The 23,065-nt window shown below is 44.5% G+C and overlaps 1 protein-coding gene across 2 annotated transcripts in view; it reads right to left on the bottom strand.

Annotated features, from left to right (window-relative positions):
* The window catches only part of BMPR2 (bone morphogenetic protein receptor type 2), a 118,618-nt gene that overhangs the window by 54,009 nt on the left and 41,544 nt on the right, over positions 1-23,065 (bottom strand). For both annotated transcript variants that reach the window (XM_077319208.1, XM_077319207.1), the window contains exons 2-3: positions 4,989-5,162; positions 3,246-3,422 (exon numbers count right to left, since the gene is read on the bottom strand). In XM_077319208.1, coding sequence (XP_077175323.1) covers positions 3,246-3,422; positions 4,989-5,162 — 351 coding nt within the window. The remainder of the gene's footprint in view (positions 1-3,245; positions 3,423-4,988; positions 5,163-23,065) is intronic.

The following is a 23,065-nucleotide window of genomic DNA, read 5'->3' as shown; positions in this document are numbered from 1 at the left end:
TCCCCCCCATCCCCCGCCAGTTGCCAGAGGGACCAAAAACCCTACTGAAGTCATAGAATCATAGAATCATAGAGTTGGAAGGGGCCATACAGGCCATCTAGTCCAACCCCCTGCTCTACGCAGGATCAGCCCTAAGCATCCTAAAGCATCCAAGAAAAGTGTGTATCCAACCTTTGCTTGAAGACTGCCAGTGAAGGGGAATTCACCACCTCCTTAGGCAGCCTATTCCACTGCTGAACTACTCTGACCGTGAATTTTTTCCCCCTGATATCTAGCCTATATCGTTGTACTTGTAGTTTAAACCCATTACTACATGTCCTTTCCTCTGCAGCCAACGGGAACTGCATCCTGCCCTCCTCCAAGTGACAACCTTTCAGATACTTAAAGAGGGCTATCATGTCCCCTCTCAACCTCCTTTTCTCCAGGCTGAACATTCCCAAGTCCCTCAACCTATCTTCATAGGGCTTGGTCCCTTGGCCACAGATCATCCTCGTTGCTCTCCTCTGTACCCTTTCAATTTTATCCTGGGAGAGCTGAGGGCCCTGACGGAGCTGGCAAGTTCTGCAGGGCCTGTAAAACAGAGCTCTTCTGCCAAGTCTATGGCTGAGACCAGGTTAGCAAGATCAATGGGTCTCCCTCCAACTTTGCTATAATAATGAGACTTAGAGGAGGGCGGTATACAAATGTAATAATAGATAAATGTCTAGTGTACCCCTTGTCAGATGTCTGCGGGAGGTAAGAGAGATCTTGTTGTCTTAGTAATTTTTGGATTAATGCTGTTTTAGGGTTGGGTTTTATGGGAATACTTTTATATGTAACTTGCCTTCAGTCACAGGAGGAAGTTGGGATGATGATGATGATGATAATGTGTTGATATCAGCAGGGAAAAATCTGGACACCCTGCCTCCACTCTATGATGCTAAGAGGCTGCTTGTAGAATAGCAATTCTAACAGTTGATAAGTATGATGGAATAACTTGACCAAGGCCTCTTAGTGAATTCATGACAAAGGCATGAATTAATCTAAGGACTTCCATTCCATGGCACTCAGGCATCAGGCCAAATTGTAACTAGCCTACAATTTGCTGCAATAGACACAAATGTAGTTTATCTGTCCAACCTACACACCCCCGTAACTCTTCTTTCCCATCTTCAGCAGCATGTGGGGGGGGAAACAAATTCCCTATAGTGTGAATGTAGGAACTCAGGTTAATTGGTTTGCTTGCTTTCCCACATGCTGGAATTTTAATTGGCATAGAAGCCCAGCCAGTGGGGGAAACCAATTTAAAGTTAAGCACTCCATGTGAAAAGACAGGGAAAGGAGGTCAAGGAAATCATGCAGGTATGACAAATAAGCTGTGTTTGTGCCCATTGCACTAAACTGAAGTCGAAGTATACCTTAATGTGATGTCTGAATGCAGCTTCAGTCCCTTAGCCTCTGTGATAAATCAGTTCCCCATACAGAGTTCATCAGCGGTCTGGATGACTAGATCCCGCTTTTGAAGGGAGAGGTTCTGCCAGCATCCCAGCCAAGGTGAAGACAGACACTCATGGCTATACTTACTATATAGTAACAATTAGTTACTCTAGAGTCAAAGCAGAATTCGCAAGAATGGGTTCATCAATCCATCTGAGTATTGAAGCTCTTCAACTGAACTCTTACGTTCTCAGAGTAGACTTGTTACAAATCCAGATCCCCTAAGGAGTTTTCCCCTCTCTTCACTGGATGTTTTACAAGTCTGAATTATGTTTTTACTGGTTTTACTGTTTGTGGTTTGTTGATCTGTTATGTTTTGCCCTGACCTGGATAGCCCAAGCTAGCCTGATCTTGACAGATGTTGGAAGCTGAGCATGGTTAGTCCTGGGTAGTATTTGGATGGGGAGACCACCAAAGAAATCCAGGGTCAGTATGCAAAGGCAATGAATGTTAAACCACCCTTGAACGACTCTTGCCTTGCAAAACCTACGGGGTTGACACAAGTCAGCAGGGACTGGATGGTGAGGAAGGAAGGAAGGGAGGGAGGGAGGGAGGGAGGGAGGGAGGAAGGAAGGAAGGAAGGAAGGAAGGAAGGAAGGAAGGAAGGAAGGAAGGAAGGAAGGAAGGAAGGAAGGAAGGAAGGAAGGGTAGTCGCTGGCAGGGGCTCATGGTAATTGTAGTCCATGGACACCTGGAGGGCTGCAGTTTGACTACCTCTGGAGTTGCTAGTTATCTAAAACAAGTAAGTATTTAACTGGACTGGCATGACCAAGGGGGACAGAGAAGACTCCCCAGGCTTGTTCTCATCATGGCCAAACCACAGTGCTGCTTAGCATTACATCTGAAACATGAGACTGACATGACATTACGGGCATCATCACAAAGATTTAACTTAATTTTCTCCTGTGCTTTTCCAAAAGACTCTTATTAAAGAACCTGTGGGTCATTGTCTTACTAAGGCAAATTAACTGTAAAGCAGCCTCTAGAGCCACTTGTAAAACTAAGAGCCAACAAGGAAAATTCCCTCTTTTTAGTTTTAAAATATGTTTTCTGTGTAGCCCATATCAAAGCACTGCATGCTACAAACGGCCTGCATAATTACATGTTATCAAGAAAAGGCAGAATGCACTAAAATCCAAAGTGCTCTAGAAATCCAAATTGCAATCTCTTGGGTACAGGGATGCAATTACAATTTGTGTTTCCTTGTGCAACAGGGACTGTTTAAAGCAGAAGTAGTCCAACTGCAGCCCTCCAGATGTCAATGGACTACAATTCCCATGAGCCCCTGCCAGCATTCACTGGTGGGAGCTCATGGGAATTGTAGTCCATCAACATCTGGAGGGCCGCAGTTGGACTACCCCTGGTTTAAAGAATCAGTCTCATCTGAGCACAACCAAATATGATACTGGATCATATTCAGGCCAGGCTGGATTCCGGGGATATTTGGTGGTGTGTGTGGGGGGAATCACTTGGGCATGAAATTGGGGTCCTTGTGGGTGGGCAGGTAGTTCTGAGTCCCTGCATTGTGCAGGGGGGTTTACGAGGTGGCCCTGGAGGTCCCTTCCAACACTATGATTCTGTGATTAACAAAAGATACCTCCATTCTTTGTAGGACAAGAAAAAGTATATAACCTGACAGAATTCACAGGTTAGCAGAACATGACAGTCCTTTAATTTCTCATATAAAACTCAGATGATAGGTTGGACTGGCACCAATCAAAGCTTTCTCAGATTTATTCTTCCATCAGGATTATGAAGGTCCGACTCACTGAGAGGCGTTCCATCAGTAGGATCCGGTGGGAAGTTCTCCGTGAAGTTGACATTGCACAAGTCGGTGCTGCAGCAGCAAAATCGGTAAGTCCCATTCTGAACTAAAGACGGGGTGGTGGTTACTATGCACTCTTCCGAGTGACAGTCATGGGGATCTCCGATGTGAGACCAGCAGCCTGGAAAAAGAAGAGCATGAAACGGATTAACATGAGTTTCAGACACAGCTATCACAGACAACTCTTGAACCTTTCTCTTTGTTTTCAGCCCGCTTGGTGTAGTGGTTAGGAGTGCGGACTTCTAATCTGGTGAGCTGGGTTTGATTCCCGTCTCCTCCACCACATGCAACCAGCTGGGTGACCTTGGGCTCGCCACGGCACTGAGAAAGCTGTTCTGACTGAGCAGGAATCTCAGGGCTCTCTCAGCCTCACCCACCTCACAGGGTGTCTGTTGTGGGGAGAGGAAAGGGAAGGCCCAGAGGGACAGACCAGAACCAATGGGATGAAATTAATTCAAAAGAAATTCCGTCTAAACATCAGGAAGAAGTTCCTGAAAGTTACAGTGGTTTCTCAGTGGAACAGGCGGTTCTCCATCTTTGGAGATTTATAAACAGAGGCTGGATAGCCATCTGACAGAGAGGCTGTTTCTGTGAAGGCTCAAATGGATGGCAGGTGACAGTAGATGAGCGAAAGGGATGTGAGTGTCCTGCATAATGCAGGGGGTTGGACTAGATGACCCATGAGGTCCCTTCCAACTCTATTATTCTATGATTCTAAGGTGATTGTAAGCCGCTTTGAGATTCCTTCAGGTAGAGAGAAGCGGCATATAAGAACCAACTCTTTTTCTTCCTCTAAATGAGTCCCTCTCATCAGGGTCTTTACTGCACCTCTTGCAGGACAGTGAAAGATGCACAAACTCATGGGGTCAAGATTGCTGAGAAAGCTGGATAGTCACTGGAAGATCCGGTCAAAGGTAATACACTAATCTGAAGAAAACCTTTGTGCACAGGGCTTCTCTGTAATTTCTCTACGGACTGAACTACAAGCACTGCTATGTATCATTCCAGTAAGCAATTAAAACAGGCATAGGAGTGCTAATTCAACCACACTGAAGCAATCTCTGTAGCAAGAATTCTAAGGCTGCCAACACAGCTGCGGCCCAGTGAAAGCTTTCTCTTCCGGCCAACAAAACTAGTCCATGTGAATGAAACTGAGGGCTGATGATCACCTGCAAATCCATCCACACAGCAGAGCCTTCGAACTACCACAATGTGCAGCAAGAAAGGCATTTAATTTTGAGAGCCAGTGTGGGGTAGTGGTCAAGAGTGGCAAACTCTAATTTGGAGAACTGGAGTTGATCCCCCACTCCTCCTCCCCCTCCCCATGAAGCCTGCTGGGAGACCTCGGACAGTCTCTCAGAACTCGCTCAGCCATACCTGCCTTGCTAGGGGCCTGCTGTGGAGAGAGGAGGAGAAGGTGATTACAAACTGAAATTCCTTACGGTCGAGAAAAGTATGGTATAAAAACCTACTCTTCTTAATTTTAAAGCAACGCTGGTATTGTTTCAGCTGCTTTTGCATAACGGGTTCCCAATGCCCAAAGAAAGATTTTGCTCCAACTTATCTTCAGGGAGAAGAACAAAACACAGAGCAAGGCCAACAAGGAAAGTAGTGCCTGGCTATACATGTTAAGGCCTTCATGCTGCCAAACTGAACAATTAGCCAAGGAGGTATTGCTGAACTTTACCTTGTTTCACAAGATGTATTTCTCCTTCTCGTGTTTTCTCCCAGAGACCATAGCAGGTGCTGCCTTTCATACACAGAACAGTGCCGTTCTCTTGAGAAATCCGACTTTCACTAATGCCATGATCGTTCTGATACGGATCCCTAAAAGCACACGTTGTCTCTTCACTCTGGGCAGCTAAACAAGGGGAGAGGGGGGAGAGAAATTCAAAATCAGGATTGCAGCAATTTAAATCTAGACATAATTACCAAGATGTAATGGAGATTTTGGGCTTTCAGCTCTCTGGATACCGGTTCAGGACTTCGTGTTTATGTGCGATTTCTATTCCACTTTTTAAAAGATCAATTTGCTGTCCACGGGATAGGTCTGCTCCCTCATCATCATGCTGATTTCTCAGCCACCCCTCTGGCGGTTCCCATCAGCCACCAATGCCTCCAATGGGGCAGCCTCCCAGAAAGGTATCACTGGGGCCTAGGTCCACGTAGGCCCTTCACCCTCTGTGTTCCTGCGAGGGCGTGTGTGGGAGTTGCCTCTGTGTGGCTGATAATGGGAAAGGGGACAGAAACGAGAGCTCACCCCTCCCGTCAAGTAGTACCTCTCTCTCCACTGCTGTCAGCCCAAAACACTGGGTATAATCCCTAACTGCTGTATCCCTCTTTAAGGTCCCAAAATAGAAATTTGGGATTTTTTAACCTCCCATGGGCATGTGCAATATCGAATGGCTGCCCTCTACGTTTGCTGCAAGTGGACAGAAGGAGCTACCTAAAATCGCCTGAATTCTGAAAGCACCCCAAGATTTATACACTGCCCACTGGAATAAGAATTTACCCCAAGTCCCATTTTCAGAAGCATCAACATTCAAGTGGCTCTGAGCACTATTAAGGAGGAAAAGAACTTAAGGTGGACCTGCTGCACCACCACAAGCTTGACACTTTTTGCCACCGAGAATGCTTTAAAAATTCAGTACGCGAGACCGGATGAACCGGAATACATGCAGTCCCAGACCACATTATCTGTAAATCTTAGATCATCATAATTAGTCTTCCCAGTGAGCACACATTTCCCCTGAGCTATAATAGTAAAAGATCAAAATATCTTAAGATCCCATGAATTCAAAGGAATTTCACTACATTCTTTCTTTTTGATATACACTAGAAATTGGGGCATGGCCTGAAAAACCACCCCTTCATGATTTCATTGAGGGAAGGGGGAATTCCTTTAGAAGAAGATAACTGTACTGAAAGTGCTTAGACTTTAAACTGATTTAATGTATTTTTCCAAAATATTAATGCTGGGTCTTTTTTAATTTCAGTGCTCAGTAATGTACATCAAACCAAAAAACAGACAAATTATTGACCATCAACAGTATGACCATCTATGCTCCCTCTTCCCATTCCTCTACATAGATGTTTTTTGGGGGGTAGGGGGTTGAAGTCCGCCCTGGTTTTTAGGAATCTAATTTTATTGTATGTTATGTCCAAATTGTTTTACTGGCCTTTAATGGGGTTATCGGGTTTTTATAAGGACAAGTTGTAACCCGCCATGTGTTGGTTCCGGAGTGGAGGGTAATAAGCCTAATAATAATAATAATAATAATAATAATAATAATAATAATAATAATAATAATAATAATAATAATAATAATGTATTGCACTTATATACCACCATTCCCCTTGGGCTCACGGCGATTTACAATAAAATAGATCACACAATAAAATAAATCCCCTAATTCCCACAATAAAATTATTACAATCTAATAATAATAATAATAATAATAATAATAATAAACTGTCACAGGGGGAATGTACAAACACTGAATTATGTTTTGCCCTATATCCAAATTATGTGCTGCTTTCTAGCAACAAACAGATCATTTGGTGGGCTGTCCGTAAATACTAACATTGCAGGAGGCTTGAAATTATTGATCCCAACTATTACTGTTTGCCTGTTTGTGCTTCTCAATCATCCTCCTTCAGCAACTGAAGTCTGCTCCTTGCCATTTATTAACCCACAGTCAACACACCAGACTGAGGTCTGAAGGGGACTTCTGGCTTCCCCAGCATCGGCAAAGCGACTTGCTGTTTCTTACATCCCTCTGCTCTATTTCCTCCTTTGCATCTAAGAGTCAGCGACCTCATTTCTTAAAGCTTACCTGTTTTGTTCCCCAAAACTAGGTCACTTCATCATTCTGATTTTGTTCTATTATCCCTTTAATCTCTGAACATACAATATCCAACTATCCCAAAAATTTGAGCATCAGCCAAGTTGCTCAACCAAGTTCAAAATGTATCCTCTGAACACACAATGATTTCTATAGAGCCTGTCTTCTTACTGCTAAAGACATGGGGCCTGATCCTGCTTCAGTAGTGATATCCTAACAAACATAAGGAAACAAATCTTTGCTTAAAGGGGAAGAGAATTCAATTTTAACACTATGCATTAATAATTGGGGAGAGACCAGTCAGACTTGCTACTCCCAGGATAGGCAGGAAGACGACTGGAGCAGGGTGCCTCCCACCACGCAGGACAGGAAGTTGAAAATTAGTCCTGCCTCCCAGTTAAAGTGGCGGGAAACACCCACCGAGGCGTCCTCCTGAATGTCAAGGGAGAACAAATCTTTGCTTAAAGGGGAAGAGAATTACTGGTTTAATACCCTGAGCCACCACGCGGGGTCGGGACAGAAACAACCAATTTGGCTGTTAGAATAGCAGTTTCCAACATTTTTGTTATGGTGATCTGCAAGTCCAAATTTAATTGGTGCAGTGAACATAAGAAGAGCCCTGCTGGATCAGACCAGAGATCCATCTAGCCCAGCCTCTTGTCTCACACAGTGGCCAGCCAGTTCCTCTGGAAGGCCAACAACCAGGCAGAGAGGTTGAGGCCTTCCCCTGAGGTTGCCAAGGCACCAAGCACTGTTCAAAAGGCAAAACCTCTTTTTATTTTTTTTAAAGGCAGGCTGATGTTATTGAAATGGGAAAATATGGCTGGGTTAGGACAGGGAGATTCCTTTTCTTAAAGGGCTTCATGAGCAGTGAAGCAGACAGGCATTACTACTGGACATAATGGAATCAGAGTCCAGTAGCTACTTCAGGCCAGCACGGCTACTCATTTGAATCTACTGGACATAAGTATACCACATTGGTCAGACCCCACCTGGAGTCCTGTATGCAACCCTGGAGGCCTCACTTCAAAAAGGAGGTGTGCAAAATGGAGAGGATGCAGAGGAGAACAATGAGGATTATCCAGGGTCTGGGGACCAAGCCCTAGGAGGAAAGGCTTGGGAATGTTCGGCCTGGAGAAGAGGAGGTTGAGAAGGAACATGGCTGCTGTCTTTAAGTATCTGAAAGGTTGCCACTTGGAGGAGAGCAGGGAGTGGTTTCTGTTAGCAGCAAAGGATAAACGTGTAGAACTGTACTAGCTAGATATTGGGGGGGGGGGATTTCACAGTCACAGTAGCTGAGCAGTGGAATCAACTGCCTAAGGAGGTGGTGAGCTCCTCTTCACTGACAGTCTAGACCAGGGGTAGTCAAACTGCAGCCCTCCAGATGTCCATGGACTACAATTCCCAGGAGCCCCTGCCAGCGAATGCTGGCAGGGGCTCCTGGGAATTGTAGTCCATGGACATCTGGAGGGCCGTAGTTTGACTACCCCTGGTCTAGAAGCAGCAGCTGGACAGATACTTATGGATGCTTAAGGCTGATCCTGCATCAAGCAGGCGGTTGGACTATATGGTCTGTATGGCCCCTTCTGAGTCTGTGCTGAGAAAAGATGCATTCAACTAGTTCTTTAAAACTTGCTGCAAGCCAGAAAGCAGGGGACAGCATTACTCCTTGGGGACAAAACAAACCAGCAGACTAAGCTCTATGCCAGGGGTAGTCAAACTGCAGCCCTCCAGATGTTCACTGGCAGGGGCTCATGGGAATTGTAGTCCATGGACATCTGGAGGGTTTGACTACCTCTGCTCTATGTGCTCCTGTTGCAACATCACCAGCTACAAACGGGGCTTTCTCTGGGGGAGAAGTGTACGGTGTCCTGTTCAGCTCAACGATAAAATAATATTTGCTATGTTTCTTAAGCAAAGGATGCTCTGCCCAGGATACACATCCTGCAAGCAATAATGACAGTAATATTCGATCGCACCAGAGCTATATAATCTGCCATCTCTTATGTCACATAATCATCTCAATTACCTTACAAAAGGTTAAATAATTCTGCTAAAGCTCTTCTGACTTTGCTGTGATTTATGTTTAAATGCTAGGGAGAAGTTTTCTCAGCTTATTAACGTTACCTACCTTCCCCCTTTTTCTCAGGCATCCCCAAGGACAAAAGGAATCATCTACCAGCGTGTGTTTGACTGAACAATAATTGTGTGTTTCATGCACATAATTTTATTCTCGGGAACAGATGCTTTGCGCCTGGAACGCTCAGCTGTCCCAAATTTTCTGATTCTTGGCACGGGACTGCCAAAGAAACAAAGAGAGGATGTTGTTTCTATCTTGAGAAACAAAGAATGATTCAGTGCCGACTCAAAATGCAAGGACCACTGCTGCAGCTTTCAAGGGGGGAAACAAATTATGCGGTGCCTGAAATGCAAATTATTTGTCCCTTCTGCACTCCTGGTGATTCTAAAACGGCACACAAAGAGAGCGGAAGTCAGGAGGAGCACGCCTGATCCTAGGCTTGCTTGTTGTTTATGGGGCTAGCCCGTCAGACATTTTACATGTTCCCCAGTTGATACCGTCTGACCATCCTTGCGAGGAGGAGAGTTGTGTGGCTTGACTCATCCACAGCTGCAGGCTCCTAGAGGCAACCTTGCATCGTAGCAGCAGCAGCAGCGCATCTCACAGCTGCTGCAAGGATGGGGGCTGCTTCTGGGCAATTTCTGGAAGGGGAGGGGCACAGCACAACATTCTGGATTTGGGCTGTTCCCTTCCCTCTGTGCATGACACAAATCACTGAGAAGGGATTCTGTCTGGCCTGATTCATTCAGTTCATACATGTGATTCTTAACTTTTTACATAAAAATGCATCAGATTCCATGTTGAGCTTAGTTCTGGTATTACGTGTTTAGCTTGCCAGTTCATCAGGATCAGTCTGTTTCAGCAGTTTGCACAAGGTTTATTGGGTAAAATAGAGGGGGGGGGAATCATTTGCCTTGGAAGCACAGAAGCTTTGTGCAGGACCCCCAATTTTCCATGTTTCCCAATTCAGGTTACAATGGTGTGCCAGTAAGGGTAAGCTGACTCAAATGGTAACAAGAGAAAGAACTTTTACTTACAAAAATAGAATTTTAACTTACAAAAACAGAAGCATTTCTTACATGACATACTCATCTAGGTACATTTTAATTTATTGTGAACAGTTTAACTTTAAAGAGGTTAACTTGCTATAGCTCCATGCCCAGGGAAGAGAGGTCCTACATAAGCTGAAAATGGCAAGTCACCAACTGCCGGAGCCTCAACATCTGACCAATGAAAGAAGGGCAGGGCCACCTGCCAAGTGAACCCTTACGGACAGAGTTATGATAGTCAACAAGGTTTACTAGAACATCCTAAGTTCCAATCTTCTGCCCTCATTAGGTGTAATCACCCAGTCCGTACATGTTCTGTGCTTCTCTTTCTCCACTTATTTACTTCCTACAGCCTACCTGAAAGCCAGTTTGGTGTCGTGGTTAGGAGTGCGGACTTCTAATCTGGCATGCCAGGTTCGATTCTGCGCTCCCCCACATGCAGCCAGCTGGGTGACCTTGGGCTCGCCACGGCACTGATAAAACTGTTCTGACCGGGCAGTGATATCAGGGCTCTCTCAGCCTCACCCACCCATCAGGGTGTCTGTTGTGGGGAGAGGAAAGGGAAGGCGACTGTAAGCCGCTTTGAGCCTCCTTCGGGTAGGGAAAAGCGGCATATAAGAACCAACTCTTCTTCTTCTTCTTCTACCTCACTCCATCACTCCTCCTCATTAGTGGCTAGAGTCCATGCTCTCACTTCATTTCCAGTCTCCGCTCACTGGGCCTTCAATGGTCTAGAACAGGTAAGCGCCCTTCGCCCTTTTAGCAATCCTACTCCTCCATTTCACCAGCTACAGGAGGCTCACTGCTCACATCTGGAATTCCCAAAGTCTTGACTACTTTAAAGTCGCATTCAACTGTAGGGAGAGCCTGCTTGCCAGTCTGATGAAAAGCTACTTTTATCAGACCAGTCCCAGTTCCCTCAGGACTCTCTCAGCCCCACCTACCTCACGAGTGGTGGGGAGAGGGAGGGAGGGCAATGATAAGCTGTTTTAAAACTCCTTAAGGTAGAGAACGGTTGAGTATTAAAATCAACTCTTCTTCAAATACCCTTTGGTAAAGGGTAAGGACTAGCAAAAATGGGTGTGTGCCGTTGGATATAAAAACCACATTTGGAAGGCAGGAATGGTTCATTTTGAGATTGGGGACAGGAAAGAAATAGCCAATGGCATTTTAGAATTGTGTGCTGCCTTGATATTTTTAAAAATTGCTCCTTTTTAAAATCCCAGTGTTAATTATATAGGAATAATTTGCATACAACTACAAGACTAAGAATAGTTCGCTAAGACTGTTTACGCACTGGAGGCTTCATGCCGGGGTGCAGGTTGGAGTCATGGCAGGTTGCCCCACCTCTTCTTACACCCATACAGGGGAGCTTTTGGCCCTCATCTGCTCCCAATTTGTGCTCCTGAATGGGAGCTGGGGCAGTGAAGTTCCCAGTGCGTAAACGGTCAAAGATATGGAAAGCTATGAAAGTCATGGCACCATCTGTCTTACCATTTGATTTGTTTGTTTCCTTTTAAAGCTTCCTATAATTCTGAAAAGGAAACGTGGAAGACATAATGTAAAATCTAGGCCTGAGTTCTTGTTAACTCCAAACACAAAGCCTTTACTGGCGTAACTCCAAAGATATCACTGCATTCCAGTTTTGACCAAAACAATTACTCTTACAATTACTTCTTTGACTAGTGAGGCATGATGTGCTCTTAACAAACAGCAAATGGTGGGTTGCTAATAATGCTCAAGGCACATGCAAATTAACGGCTCCTCTGTTTTTCTCTGTTGCTTCAATATCTCCCAAACAATAACAAAAAGTAGCTTATCATTCTTCGCACGGTTGTCCTATCCATTTCCACAAACCTGATACCCTGTGCAATTTGGGAAAGCATGCCAGCCATGTACTGGGGTCTGCCGGGGGTTTGACAGCCTTCCTGCCCCAAGTGTGCAGTCCTAGAGGGAATGAAGCTCAAGACGTGAGCACAAGCAAGCGCTTGTGACCCATCGTCCATTCACCAGTGGGCTCCCTAATTGTGCTGGGCCGACTACACACAGTCTTTGAAGGGCTGCCCACTCCAGATGGGGACATTTCTGAAGATCTGAGAGGTGGAGCCGGGGAAGGGACTCAGCAGGGCATAATGCCCCAGCTTCTACCCTCCAAAGCAGCCGTTTCCCAGAGGGGCACTGGACTCTGTAAGGAGTTCAGTTCCAGGTGGACAGCTGTGTTGATCTGCAGTACAAGAGCAAGATCCTTGAAGATAGACAAGATTTCCAGGGTATGAGTCGATGCTCTCTTTGCACCCGAAGACAGCTTTGTCTCTCTAAAATACTCTGGAAATAATTAGTTCTCCATTGTCACAATTTGGTAGCTGGGCTGCTAGGCTGGGTCCCATCAGGGATCTGCTACAATGGCTTTGTTGTTGCTGCCTGTCTGGGACTGTAGAAAGGGCCAGCTTGCCTATGTCAACCACAAGACAAACCCAGAGCCCTGCGACTGTACGGAGCGAGGAGATGGTTATATTGCTCTTCTCAGCAAAGCAGGTTGTTTCTGGTTGCTTTTATGCAGCATGAGAAGAGAAGTCCATGCCTTTACATCATCTAAAACGAGAAGAGCTTGTTCTCACAACCTGTATTTTAAATGCATTTTGAGGGCAGTCCTAAGTACAGTGTGAATAAGTCCTGTGGGGGATTTGCTTAACCTCCTAGTTGCATTTCTGAGGGAAAAGATCTAGACTTGTTGGCCCTGGCAGGCAGAAGCAGCACAGTCCCCATTTAGGAGATCCTAAAGACAAGGTCGCTGACCACAGGGTAGGTGCAAACTAAACCCCAAACACCATTATGAACGACCGCTGATGCCAAGGGAGTGGCTTTAGAACTGCAGCTTTTGAATTCAAGCCAGATTACTGCATTTTGTTTCATAGATTATTAATACTGCAACTGCTGTTCACCATCTTCACGCTTACAGGGGACAGCGTGTTGCAGAATTTCAGTGCAAGCTCCTTCTTCCAGGAAGGCCTTGGGCTGCCTATCCCAAGTTTCAAACACAGCACCCAAATAGCCAGGACAGACATACAAGCCAAATGCAATGCAGAATTATTTCCACAAAAAATCTCTTTCCTAAAGAGAACCAATGATGACCAACACAGCACTGCATCTATTTATATATAAGTAAACCATTTTGATTTCAAGGACAGAAGTCAGAAGGGTGTTAAGATAACAGTTCCTTGTGTTTCTAAAGCTCAAACTTTTTTCCATTGATAATTCATTCAGTTTATTATACTTTGTTATACATTTTTACAACCAACCAACCAACCAAACAAAAAACATTTATGCTGGGGTAGATCTGCCAATGATTTGTCAAGAAATTTTTCTCCAACAAACAGCTCCTCCATAGGAGGAGCAGTTTTTGGCTCATGGACCCCTTCAAGGAATGGTAGAGGACAGGAAGGCCTGGAGTATCTTGTCCATGGGGTCGCAATGGGTCACGACTTCGCACCTAACAACAACAATGGTCTAAGCTGTTTCATATATTGTTATTTTATTTTATGAGTAAATCCATGTTTTGGGCTATTTTGTTTTTTGTAACTGCAAAATTGCTAATTTTGACTTTGCTGGTCTGTGGCCATAAGAAAGATATGTCTATGTCAACAAACCCTTGAAAAGACTAAATGGTTACCTTAAAATTCACCAAGACCTGATGCAAAGACTTCCATAATCATAATGGCAGGGTACATTTTCGTTCATTCCTATGCACAGGAAACTATTCCAGGTGTCATAATATGACGACAATAACAATCGTTTGTTCCTTTGCCAAGTGCAATAGCATTCCATACCACCCTACACTTGTTTGGAGTCAAATAATATCTTAATATAATTTGACATTGAAATATATTTTCCCCACAAAGACAATTTTCAAAGTAACAGGAAGGAAACTGAAAAAACCCCACCCCGCTGAGTCACAGGTCCCCCACTGGTCTCACAAGGTGCCAGTTGTAGGGAGATGAGGGGAAGGCAATTGTGTCTAAAAATACAACAGGCGCTAGGCCCCCACCCTCACCTTGCGCAGGCCAGCCGAGGCCTCGCGAAGGAACAGGGTCCCCAGCCCCCCAAAAAGGCCTGCCCAAAGTGGGGATGGGGCCTTCCGCCCATTGTATTTTTAGATACTAGCTTTTTTGTTAGTAAGAGCATAAGAACGTGAGAGAAATCACGGTGGATCAGACCACTGACCCATCCAACAGAGGTCCACCATTCACAAGAGTACAAAAAATGAAATACCAGAAAGAGAACTCTCAGTGGAGCCAACTCAGAGGATTAAATTTCGAGTCTCTGCTGCAAAGAGACATGGAAAGTCAGTAGGTCCTCCATTTGTATCTGGTAGATCCAGCCAGGCTCCATGGCACAGAGCTCCTATACAGGGGTAGCATTTGCTGGCAGGGGGCTCATGGGAATTGTAGTCCATGGACCTCTGGAGGGCCGCAGTTTGACTACCCCTGTCCTAGAGCCTCAAAAGCCTTCAGTTTTGACTGCACATTTCTTTTTATACTGCTGTCCTTATAATTAGTAGCATTAGTAATTTTTCTTGCATCTTCTGCTTGCATTTACTGGCACAATCAAACGGCCATCAACAATTTACCTTAGCCAGTACTGCATGACTTGTCCCGCTGTCTGCAGAAATCAGAAGCAAGAATATCACAGCCCACCCCATTTCCCAACAACAATGTTCCTGGGTCATGGCAGTGGAAATTTTAATAGCACTACTCGCCTGATTCATAAGGCAAAGCTAATGCAGATGCCGGGTTAATAAAAAAACATGAATTTTTCTCCTTGTTGGGAATGACTCCACAAAATTAACTAAGCAAACATTTATTAGTACATATGGAATAATTTGCTCAGTTGTGGGAATGGGCATGACACACAGAAGTCTTGTCATTATTGAAACGGCTTTGTTTGAAACCCGTGATATAAATTATGTAATTTTAAAAAACTGAAGTCCCTGAATTCATCACATGTTCAAAAATAGGCCACAATATTGGCCAAACATTCAAGTAATATTCATGCTGCAGGAGAGGCTGTACATTCTGCAAAAATCTACTCCATTTCAAATGACCATTTCAATTTGGGGGAAAAATTAGCCCAATGGCCATCTGGAAGTTATGGACTGCAAAATACCAACACACACTAAAATGCACAAGGGCAAATTAACAGGAGTTTCCCCACCCCAAGACTGAGGCACGCCTTTAATCAAAATAGCAATTTCCCAAAAATGTCAGATTGTCAGTAACTTGCTTAGCTTTTGATTTAAGCTCACAGATATCTCTATGCAAATATTCCCATCTTGGTGAAAGTATAAGATACATATTCCTCCAACAATTCAAATAATATCAGTTTAGCACTTCAAAAGCATTTATAAAAATATAGACAAAGATCTTTTTGATCAGAAGATGTTGCACATAATTAGTGGCACCAAGTGAATCCATATATTATACAATTTATTTCAGTTCAGTGGGGAGAGGCTGAGGAGACACTTAAGACAGAGTGGATGAACAGAAATCTCAAAGCACATCACTCTCAAATATGCTAATCCATTAGCATGAATAGTTCTCCAGAAAAATGAGGAAGACAACATGAGATGAATTAATTCTATAACGGAAGCCACAACTCTCCGTTTTCAAGACCTGAGCAAGGCTGTTTGGGGGGACATTAATTAACGGGGTCGCCATAAATCGGAAGCAGTTTCACAGCATTTCGCACACATGCATGGGCGTGCATGCACACACATCCGATAAAGGAAGCTTGAACTCCCAAAAGGTATATAGCCACTATATAGCTTGTTTGTTTCTAAGTAGAGTTGCCAGGTCCCCCCTGCCCAATGATGGGGGAGGGGGGAAGTTGGGAAACTCCTGGAGATTTGAGGGCAGAGCCTGGGGAGGGCAAAGGACCTCGATGGGGTACAATTACATAGAGTTCACCCCCCAAAGCTTCCATTTTCATCAGAGGAGATGAGCTGTAGGTCCCACCTGAGGGCTGGCATCCCTATCTCTATGGTGCTACTGAAATTTATTCTAGCTATATTCTGGGTTGGATCCAACAGAAGATTTTTGCATGCAGAAATGCAAGAAAAAGACCATGGCAGGCATTTATGCTAAATGAAAATTATTATATCCCTACTTACATATATGTTTACTTAAAGCCATGTGTAACCAACCTCTAGCTGCTATAATATACAATGGACTACAATTCCCATGAGTCCCTGCAGCACATGCTGACAGGGGATCATCGGAACTATAATGGACACCTGGAGAGCCAGAGTTTGGCCACCCCTGGTACATAGGGAGGAAATCTCTAGGTGTTGCATAAGAACTAAGTCTGTCCACGCTTCCACTTGCGCATTGCCAGATCCAAGTTAATGTCTACAGAAAGGAAGAAATAATTTTATAATTTGAAGTTCACATTTTTTTTCATTTGTAAAGTATTTATTTGTATGAATTGTGAAAACAAGTCCAAACCAATATTCATAACGGTCCTCCTCATGTATTACATTCAACATAAAATTACTTCTCATCTCTATTTTCAATATAAATTGCTTACTATTTCACCTGAATCTAAATAAGCTACAATAAAAATTCTTGTTTACAACCACTCTTCCTTCTAACCCTGACTCTGATCAAAGTAACTAAGTTTTACAAAATATATTATAGATTGACTTACACAAACATGCTTAATGTGTGTATCTCTGATTGTCAAAGTCTTATATCTTAATTGTCATTCTTTGTACATTATTGCTTGGCTTGGTAATTTAGGAGCCACTTCCATTGTTCAAGGAATTTTCCTTTAAGTTCACATTTTTAATAGTAACAAATGATATCATGTTCACAACATGCAATCCAAGCTGGAGTAATTCACTGGATTCACAACTGCATCGAATTCTGCACTTGGCAAGAATTTGGGACAGCCTTTGAAGACCACTGTCCAATAAATAAGGTTCCAAAAAAGCATTATACATATTGGGTAGGAGTCATGGTTCAGTGGTACAGTAGCCGTTCGGCATATAGAAGCCCCCTGGTTCAACTCCTGGCATCTGCAATTAAAAGGATTTGGCAGCAGGTGACTTAAAAGAGCCCCAGACTGACACCATGGAGAGCCATTGTCACTTTGCAGACTATGGGGTTAGACCAAGGGTCTGATTCCTATATGGCAGCTTCAGATGTATACGTATAGACACATACATTACTTTCAGATTTAATTCATTCCACAGATGTTTAGCATAATCAGCTTTCTTATTTTTAAGAAGCCTCTTATACTGAGCCCTTAACCTAATGAGCTCTAACATCCTGTATACTTTGACGGGTCAACCTCATGCATTTGACTAGCTTTTTACATTCTTGGTCAAACCAGCCAATATTAGGGTAAGATAACAGCTTTGGAGGTTTGTTGTTGATAAGCAGAGGTTTGATGAAGCTGATTATTTTGTCGTAGTGCCAAATTACTACCCAACTCATACCCTATTTCCAATTTTGATAAACTCACCTACCTGTTATCAGATGTCGACCCCTCTGTTTCATACAGGGTGGCACTTTTCACTTTGGCTGCCAGCAAGATTCGAGCCAGAGCATTTGTACAGGAGGCTCCACCTTGACCGTTTATGCACTGGAGGTTTCATGCTGTGCTGCAGACTGGAGTTTTAGTCATGGCAGGTTGCCACACCTATTCATGCCCCCACACAGGGGAGCATTTGGCCTGGTGCACCTCATCCACCTCCTATTTGTGCTCCTGCACGGGAGCTAGGGCAGTGAAGTTCCCAGTGCATAAACGGTCCTTGACACATCAATTTTTAAATCTTACTGTGACTCAGTAGACCAGAATTACAGTTCTATGTATGTAATGCTGGAGAAATATTGTTTTATTTTCATTTGCATTCTACTGTTTTAACTGTGCTTTGTAATGGCCTTTGGCTACATACAAATGTTATTGAATCGTAATGTATCGTTACTATCAGAATATTCAGAATAACATCTCATCACGGAGGGATTCCTTCAGTTATCCTGTCCTTTCCTAAGAGGCATCAGATTGTCTTCATTCTAAAAGCCACCTGTCTGATTTCTAATGCATTCTAACATCTTGCTAATGGTAAGGGATTTCTCGAATTTCAGTTTCCAGCAAAAGATGTTCTACAATCTATGATGTAGGTATGTAACAAAGTGATAAATTCAGGCTACATTTTTCTAGCACTGAGACCTGTCGCATGATGTTCCACATCCCAGAAACAGAATTCACACACAGTGGTTCTGCAGAGACGGTGGACGGCCTTCAACAATTCTGCAGAGAGTGTCTACGTCGCTATGGAATCACTTGATATCAATAAACTCCTCACCTTGGCATGGTCACTTTTTTAGTTGAATACACAGTTAAACGGCTCTGATGCATCATAAGACACCAGCGCCCGCCATGGTAACTAAGCTACAATAAACTGTATGTTATTCTCTAAATAACCGATTTTTCTACAGCATCTACATGCTATCCAGTAACAACCTGTGGTCCTCCAGATGCCAGCGTTTGCTGGCAGGGGTTCATGGGAATTGTAGTCCATGGACATCTGGAGGACCACAGGTTGTCTACCAATGGAGTAACAGTTTCCAGCCTTCTGTTTCACTATGCTTTCTGGTGAACATTCCAAGAAAATTCAAAGTCCTCTTCACTATTTCTTTCTAAATAATGAGTAACTGATGCTCCTAAAATCTGAATGCAGAAGAAGAGTTGATTCTTAGATGCCACTTTTCTCTGCCAGAAGGGGTCTCAAAGCAGCTTCCAGTCGCCTTCCCTTTCCTCTCCCCACAACAGACACCCTGTGAGGGAGGGGAGGCTGAGAGAGCCCTGAGATTCCTGCTCTGTCAGAACACCTCTATCAATGCTGTGGCAAGCCCAAGGTTTGAAAGTATGCAACAAAAAATTCCTAAAAGTAGCCATTTAAGATGCTTACATCACAGTACAGATAATGTTGCAACCAGATACACTTCACAATGTCTTATGTCCCAATAAACTCACATAAACAGGATAACAGCAGGCAAAGCTAATATATACTAACAGCAATTTCCTAGATGTCTCAGCAAGCCATCAGCAGCTTGACTGGATAACTAAGCAAAATAATTGGCCATATTATACATAAGCAAGGGGGTCTTAAATTTTAGCTTGGCTTCATTATTGTAAGTTGTCAAGGCCCCTACCCTCCTTCCCTCTGTGTGTCTCCATGACACTGGCGAGTGGAAAGGTCTTGCTTTGTGCTGGACAGTAGAGAGATGAGTTCCAATGTCACATTTTCTTCCAGATTTAGGAGGAATCAGGTCTCATCTCTCATGCTCAGCTTCAAGTGACAGTCTTCTCAGTCACTTTTGTGACAGATGGTAAATTGGGAGGTGGAACTTTTAGTAGGAATCAATAATTAATACACATTTTTACAGTGCTTTAAAGTGGTCCAAGTGCTTTGCATGGCTTAGCTTGCAATCCCTTGCAAAGCACTAAGGCAGATCACGATGGCTGCGACATGGCCTTTCATGCTGCTTAACTAAGTCTGCAGGCATCCTCCGTCTAAACGGCTCTTCCACTGGAGAGGAAGCCACTCAGGACAGAGGAAGTCCTCTAACTTTACAGTGGTATGATACAGGTCATTAGTATTCATTAATTATCTCTTTTTTCGAGAAAGTGACTACCTTGCTGGATCAGGGGAATGCCGTGGACATAGTTCATCTGGATTTCAGTAAAGCTTTTGATAAGGTTCCACATGATATTCTTGTTGACAAGTTGGTAAAATGCGGTATGGATCCTAATTCTGTCAGGTGGATCGTACCCAGAGGGGACCTGTTAATGGTTCAGCATCTTCTTGGAAAAGAGTGACAAGTGGAGCACCCCAAGGATCTGTCCTGGGGCCTGTGTTGTTCAACATATTCATAAATGATTTGGATGAGGGATTAGAGGGGATACTTATTAAATTTGCAGATGATACTAAACTGGGAGAGGTAGCAAACACAACTGAAGACAGCAACAGAATACAGGATGATATTGATAGGCTCGAGAAGTGAGCTAAACTGAATAAAAGGAAGTTCAATAGGGACAAATGTAAAGTTCTGCATTTAGGTAGGAAAAACCAAATAAACCAATACAAGATGGGGGAGACCTATCTTGGCAGTAGCATGCGCGAAAAGGATCTAGGAGTCTTAGTAGACCATACATTGAACATGAGACAACAGTGTGACTCAATGGCTAAAAAGGCAAATGGGATTTGGGGCTGTATCAAACGGAATATTGTGTCCAGATCACGGGAGGTGATGGTACCATTTTACTCTGCTCTGGTTCGGCCTCACTTGGAGTACTGTGTTCAGTTTTGGGCACTCCAGTTGAAGAGGGATATTGACAAACTGAAATGTGTCCAGAGGAGGGCAACAAAGATGGTGAGGGGTTTGGAGACCAAGATGTATGAAGAAAGGTTGGGGGAGCTTGGTCTGTTTAGCCTAGAGAGGAGACGGCTGAAAGGGGATCTGATAACCATCTTCAAGTATTTAAAAGGGTGCCATATGGAGGATGGAGCAGAATTGTTCTCTCTTGCCCCAGAGGGACAGACCAGAACCAATGGGATGAAATTCAAAAGAAATTCCATCTAAACATCTGGAAGAAGTGGAACAGGCTTCCTCAGGAGGTGGTGGGTTCTCGATCTTTGGAAATCTTTAAACAGATAGCCATCTGACGGAGAGGCTGATTCTGTGAAGGCAAAGGGGTAGCAAGTTACAGTAGATGAGCGATTGGGATGTGAGTGTCCTGCACAGTGCAGGGGGTTGGACTAAAGACCCATGAGGTACCAACTCTATGATTCTTGGATTCTATTATCTTTAACCGCTCCTGCGGAGTGGATTAAATAATTCGTTAAGGGCCCCTCTGGACTGACAATCGAAGGGCCCAATTGGCAGGCGCAAAGTGTCTGCCGATTGGCCCCTCTGATTGTCAGTCCACCGACAAGGGACCAATCACGAGCCGCGCACAGCGCGGCTAGCGATTGGTCCCTTGCCGCCGGACTGACAAATCGGGAGGCGCTTTGCGCCTCCCAATCCACCACCCCACCTCGGACCCATGCGGCCGACCACTATTACCTCCCGAGCCTCGGAGCCGGCCGGTCCACGACTGGCCGCGTGCCGAGGAGCACCCGCCGACAACACTGGCCGCGAATACGCCACTTCCCCACAAGCCCAAGCTCCCATGACCCCGCACCCCCCGCCAACAGCGCCCGAGCAGCTCCTGCCTTCCCCGCGGCTGCCGCCCCACCGGCAGCCGCGCCAGCGCCACGAACACCTTCGCGGACGCCATGTCACTGCCGGCCTGTCCAACACCAAGCGCCTGCTGCCCGCTCCAACCCCACCAACGGCACCGCAACCCCCTCCAGCCCCACCCACCCCAACTACGGTCACAGCGACGGGTCGCACCAGACGCCGCCGCACCAACACCGCCGATGCCCCCACCCGAAAAACCATCTGCTCTACTTACCACCTTCTGAAATGGCCCGCCATTTCTCAGCTGCCCTGCTACAACTCAGGTACATACCGCACCTCGCCCGAACATGGAGGACCCCGCAGAAGCCGGTGGCCCGACACAGGCCAGCCCATCCCTGGGCTACGGTGCGCGGCCTCGCCGTCGCGAATTCACACAGCCCAACTAGCGCCCGCTGCATTTAAACTGCAGCGAGCTTAATTTCTAGTTCTATATAACTGGAATGGCCAAACTGTAGGTCTCCAGATGTCCATGGATTTCAATTACCATGAGCCCCATAGTAATTGTAGTCCATGGACATCTGGAGACCTAGTTTGCCCACCCCTGCTATATTGTCTGTAAACTCCCATGAGCCAGGTAGGCAAGAGTGGTGGTTAACAAATCGAAGAAAATGAATGAATGAATGAATGAATGAATGAATGAATGAATGAATGAATACAAACAAACATACATACATACATACATAAATATAAAGGGCAGACAGAGAAAGCAGCTTGCCTAGGCACCCTAGTGATTTGGGAGGGCATTCATGGTGTTGGACTCGGATCTTGGAGACCCACATTTGTGCTGCTACTGTGCCACCAAAGCTCACTGGGTGAGGCCAGTCACAGAGTTTCACTCTATCCTACCTCACAGGACTGTCAGGATTGAACGAAAAAAGGGAGAATGCTGCGAGCTGCCTTTGGATCCCTCTGCAGAGACAGCAAATGAAGTAAATAAATCCCCAAATGCAAGTCTTCTGGTCTTCCTACTGTTGTTGTTGTTGATTTTAATTAACAGCAACAAGATTTAGACACTCATCATTCCAATACAACATTTAGTCAACTCTTATGGAGTAGACTGATTAAACTGAAGATGGATACGTATTAGAGTATTTTTTTTAAATGGATGGATATTTTCAATTTCTGCAGAGCAATCAGTTTGAAGGAAATCTATGTGATGGCTGTCTTCCAATAACTATTGTTATAAATCAAATTTCCCCTCTGTGAGCTATTTTTCTTACATTGCTCAGACAAGCAGAAATAGACTTTATGTATATAGCTGTTTATTTAGTTCAGATCAATTTTTTTCTTGGAACACTTTCGACTTGTGTTTAAAAGATTCCATCTAAAATCCTCAGTGCCTGACTCCAAAGGCCTGTTTTCTATTAATAACTAAGCTGTTTGATTATGTACATGTCTAAAAAATGGAGGCTGCTTCTAAAAACCTATTGAACTACCAGAGACCTTTTCCCCGCAAAGCGAACAATGTATTCTAGGCTATATTT

Source organism: Paroedura picta, chromosome 2 (assembly GCF_049243985.1).
Source record: "Paroedura picta isolate Pp20150507F chromosome 2, Ppicta_v3.0, whole genome shotgun sequence".
In the NCBI taxonomy this organism is placed as follows: Eukaryota; Metazoa; Chordata; class Lepidosauria; order Squamata; family Gekkonidae; genus Paroedura; species Paroedura picta.
Note: the sequence above shows the minus strand (reverse complement) of the source record. Positions and strands in the feature narration are given on the sequence as shown.